General features: G+C 32.6%; 1 protein-coding gene across 1 annotated transcript; it reads right to left on the minus strand.

Moving 5' to 3' along the window:
- Positions 1 to 506: 506 nt before the first annotated feature.
- LOC145116338 (transcription factor bHLH79-like) lies at positions 507 to 2,773 on the minus strand. Its single transcript, XM_079052679.1, has 6 exons — positions 2,137 to 2,773; positions 1,815 to 2,006; positions 1,679 to 1,744; positions 1,534 to 1,602; positions 1,014 to 1,085; positions 507 to 906 (listed from the first exon to the last, which is right to left on the minus strand). Exons 1-6 carry the CDS (start codon positions 2,422 to 2,424, stop codon positions 778 to 780), a joined length of 816 nt encoding a protein of 271 aa, XP_078908805.1. The 5' UTR covers positions 2,425 to 2,773; the 3' UTR covers positions 507 to 777.
- Between the last annotated feature and the right edge of the window lie 2,367 nt (positions 2,774 to 5,140).

A 5,140-nucleotide genomic window follows, 5' to 3' on the forward strand; every position in this document is an offset into this window, starting at 1 on the left:
GATTAATGATTACTTGATGTTTATGATAGTAACATTTTTGACACAAATGGCGCAACAAGGTCGAAGGTCATTATTAAACGAACACCAAAAGTTAGAATTCCTGGGGACATGGTGTTAAAAAGAATATGAATGCAAAAGTTAGATTTCTTTTATGTATGGGTGCTAAAAAATCTAAAACAGAAAATTCGTTAAATCATACGGATTTATGGAAAGAAATTTGGTAAAGGGTAAACCAATAATACGAAAATTTTGAAGATATTCATTTTATATTTATATTGTCAAAGCTCACTACCGATTCTAACCCACTAAGATTAGCCCACATCAATTTTGAGATATTAAATTTACAGAATTTATTATCAGTTAAAGTTTTATATAATGTCGGAAGTTTGTTGAAGCATAACGTTTTTTTGGATTTAGTTTTTTACTTTTGTTGTATTCATATTCAAAAACAAAATCAGAAACCATCATACAATAATCAAAGTAAATAGTATATAACATGATAAATGTGAACTTGTAAAGTACCACATTCATTAATGAGACTCTTTTGCTTACAAGTACACCTGATCTATCAACATATAACCCTTAAATGCAAATTTCTACAGATGGGTATTGTACAAAGACCTTAAATAGTTAAATAGCAATAATACTCTGATTCTGATATAACTTTCTATATATAGTAAGGAAGTACCTCATACAATCACACATGTCTAACAGCGCAACCCTAGGGTTTCCCGATTTCCAAGTGGCAACTGGCAAACACCTTGGGTGGTCTAGGGTTCATGTGGCCCGCCCAAACCTATTGCCTAACTGCATATGGAGCCACTCGGGTTCGGACCTTGGTCCGAACCCTCTTGCTGCTTGTGAGCCAAATAGTAGCCTTGCTGCATCGATAGGTGGTGTCACAAGCTGCAATACAATATTCTTATAGTCATTATTGCCCATTGAATAATCAAAAGAATTAGATAATCATAATCATCTTTATCCAAATCGTTAAAACAATGTTTAAAAATTACATCTTTCGTGGGAAACCCTTCTACCGAGGAATTCATCCTTGTATTTACAGCTTCAAGCTTCATAGATAAAAACTACAATAATAATAAAAAATAAATGCTAAGATCTCAAATTCATTTGTAACTAACATAAAGACTTCCAATAACTTACAATGACAACAATAACCAAAATGTAGGGTCTCATTCAATAAAATGACAACTTTTTACCTTTTTAACAAATGACAATTTATTTCGCAATGGATCAATTTCGAAATTACTTTTTACTGGCAAAAAGACTGCAAAAAAACTTAATAATTCTTTTACAATATGATATGGACATATGGTCTTTCGTTTTTTCCAAATTTCTTTTATTTATTTATTTATTTTATTTTTTTGTGATGGGACCATTTATAAAGCAATTTGTCAATTTGCAATTAAGTAACCTTTTTGCGAAATTGATGATTTGAAGCGTAAACGATATCACTTTGTTAAATGGACCAATATCGGTTTTGGTTATTTTTGTGTTATCATGTAAATAAATTACCTCAACTTGATGTTGCAATGATTGGATGTAATTGATTATTTCATCAAGAACAAGAGCTTTTCCTATAACCTGATAAACAATATCAAAATCAATCATCTTTACTACAAAGATCAAGAAATCATAGTCTTGATTATTGTATACAAACCTTGTTACATCCGGGGACCAAATCTTGAAGGATTTTCATTCTTTCACTTATCTTTTCTCTCCTAGCCTGAAAACAATGAGTTTAAATCATCAAATAACTGTCTGGGAATTGAGGTGGGGAGTGAGAATGGAATTACTCTTTCTGCAAGACTGTGGCTATCGGTGGCTTGACCTCTTCTTGCTCTAACATGAATGTAATCTTTAGGTGGTTCGGTAAGGTTATGGCTTTGACTGGCAGTTGACCCTGAATTACCTTTTTGTTCTATCTTCGAACCACACAAATCATCTTTGGATCCCGATATCTTCATTCGTTTACCATGAAATTTGCTCTGCAAACATAAAAAGTTCGATTTCATGGCTCAGAAATGAAAATTGAGAAAAAAGGGCTCAAATAATTGAACTAAAAGAGCTCCAATTTCAATTTCAAACTTAATTCCCAATAAATTTGTTTGAAATTACCAAATCATTGCCACTACTAGTAGACGTGATCTTTGAAGATTCATCTTCAAAATAAACATCCATCCGCTTCCTGCCACCACCACCACCACCGCTATGCTCCGTCACTGTGGATTCGTCGTCGCGGTTATAATTCGGTTCCCCAAGTCGACTAATCAGGGTGCTCATTTTGAGCCCTAAGCTCTCATTTCGACCGCCATTAACAGAAGAAAAGGGCCAGATCCCAGTTAAACTGTAAGACGAAGGATTGGCCACTGAAAAGGAGCTCTCATTGATAATGGGTGGATCCATAAAGATGAGAGATACAATGTATGTGTATATAGAAAAAGAAATGTATATATGAAGTGAGGGAATTAATTGAGCGTTAGGTTGCAGACTAAAGATGGAAATTTTAATATGGGTTTTGACTGTGGTGATCTGGGTTGATTCCGAAAGTTCCTGTTTCTTTGTAGTAAAATCGGCTATTTAATAATCGGATTTTTCACACCCATCTGTATAATATATACTTATATACAGACATATTATTAAATGTACATACGCATATACAGAGAGAGAGAGAGAGAGAGAGAGAGAGAGAGAGAGAGAGAGCATATATGAACAGAGTGACTAGTGATGGATGTGCGATTTTGGGAGATGACGGAGTGCAATGTGCCCACGGCGCATTTTAAGCAAGCTCAATCGAACGCCTAATTATAAAAAAGTGAACTAAAGTGGGACATGGCATATAGAAGGTATAATGACTTATGAGCGAACCCAATTTTATAATAGTAGATGAATAGTATATTTTTATTTTTATTTTTTTGAACGGCGGAATTTTATTAAACTAGCAAGAACCTAGAACAAACAATTACACGGTAATAGAAGAGGGATTATGAAGCCAAATAGACCATCCTAACTTAGCTTTTTTACATCTATTTGAAATCCAAAAGAAAGCCTTTTCAACTACGTCATCAAAGAGCAAAGCTTTTTAGGAATAACCGTGCCGAAAATGATGGCATTTCTGAAATTCCAAATACACCAAAATGTTGTTATAACCACTGCATAAAAAATTTTACGTTGACTAGCCCTCAACGTCAATATATCGGACCAAGAGAGAAGAGAAGGAATAGTAATCTGATTCGGGAGATTTAGACCCCACCATATAGCAATACGTCTCCAAATATCCATTAAATCAAAACATCCAGCAAAAAGATGATGAATAGTCTCCGCCGAACAGGAACAAATAGGACACATGATCGTCTCTACCAGAATACCTCTAGATGAAAGTCTCTCCCTCGTAGGAGTGCTCTGAAGCTTCACCCTCCATATAAGAATATAGAGTTTAATAGGAACCCAATTATTCCATCTCGTAGTCATATCTGTCGAAGTAATCAGCCCATTGTCGAGAAAGGAACGAGCTGAAGAAACTGAAAAAATATCAGAGATATCAAGAGACCATCCCAATCTATCTGGAACAGTTTGAAGCCGTACATCCTGCATTAGTCTGGAAAAGATAGTCCATTGGGTCTCCTCGACACCACCTCTAGGAATTTGTCCGAAATGGCACATATCCCACCCAATATTATTTTCATTGAATATATTTAATCAACAAGTTTATATAAAGTGTTCAGAAAAAAAATTTATGATCGACGAACGGAGACTTTTTGGCTTCTCGTGATTTTTGTGTGTGCCATTAACCTATAAATTTATATAAAGTATTAAAAGAATATTATGATCAGTAATTAAATTTTCTGTCTATCAATAAACTTGGGACGTAACCAACTTTTATAACTATACGTATTTTTTTTTAATACAATTTGGCCATTAAACTTAGGGTTAAAACTAATTAGCCAATGAACTATTTCAAATATCTCTAAAACATACATTACACACTTTATTATATCAAGAGGTAACCAAGCATGATGGTTTGTCGATCTTTGTGACCTTGATTGTTATAAAATGTGAAATTTAGTACTTAAGACCTTGATTGTTATGAAAAGTTAAAAGTTGGTTAAATTTTGATTATACACAATTATTCGGGGAGTAAATTGAATTAAAAGTCGACCCTTGAAAAAAATTCTTGGATTCGTGCAAGTTAGTGGCCAATTTGTAAAAATGGAAACTTATAAGATGGAATCCATATTAGGGTTTATGTTTAGTTGTTTGGGTTGATCTAAGTATTGATCATATGTAAGTGGTGGGTTTATTTGATATCATGCCTATCTAACTGTTGGGATTATTTAAGTGTTTAGTCTATCTAAATGTTCTACTTATACAGGTAACATCATATTCTTATACGTGTTTGATTTGGGATTTGAAGGGTTTCAATAGAAATTCACTAGTTGACTATTATAAATGAAATTGTATGCATATGTTTGTGCCTTTGTGGTGTTAAGGTGTTATAACATAGATTCTAATATCTTATTTCCATTCAAAATGAGTTGGAGTTAAAAGCAGGTGGTGAAGGGTAGAACTGATGGTTGTATTTAAATAAATGTATTTTGGTTTACATTTTATTTTATTAAATTAAAACCATTCAAATAAAAAGAAAAAATAAATTACAAAGGGTAAGAATATCATATTACATGGGCTAGAGACCAAAACTACAACAACCGTCAAACTTAGGGACTAGATTGTGAAAAAAATATTTGGGCTGAAAGCCTGAAACGAAGATGTTTTAAATATTTGACAAAATTATCAGACATTTAAATATTCATCATACAATTTACAGAAGCATGCATTTTATACTTTAGTTCTTTTTAAAAATAAACTTATACTGCATTTTCTCTACAAATCATACATGATGATAAAATGATACGATATTATATTATTGAGTAAAAATAACAGTCAATTTGCATATGACGTTCACATTTTTAAGTTTAAGACTCTGATTAATAGCATTGACATCGTTTGTATATGTTTACACCATTTGTAGTTCTTTGGATAAATCGTTTTTGACAACATGTATAAACAAACAAAATAAAAATACAAATAAGAAACAATGTAAGAGAAATAAAAACGTAAAAAA

The sequence above is a fragment of the Lactuca virosa genome, chromosome 5, assembly GCF_052849685.1.
Source record: "Lactuca virosa cultivar CGN04683 chromosome 5, Lactuca_virosa_CGN04683_v6, whole genome shotgun sequence".
NCBI lineage: Eukaryota > Viridiplantae > Streptophyta > Magnoliopsida > Asterales > Asteraceae > Lactuca > Lactuca virosa.

Coding starts and splice junctions, on each gene's coding strand:
- LOC145116338 (XM_079052679.1), bottom strand. CDS start 2,424: ATGGATCCACCCATTATCAATGAGAGCTCCTTTTCAGTGGCCAATCCT. Junction 1,603..1,678: donor TGGTCCCCGGATGTAACAAG/GTTTGTATACAA, acceptor ATTGTTTATCAG/GTTATAGGAAAAGCTCTTGT. Junction 1,086..1,533: donor CATTGCAACATCAAGTTGAG/GTAATTTATTTA, acceptor TTATTATTGTAG/TTTTTATCTATGAAGCTTGA.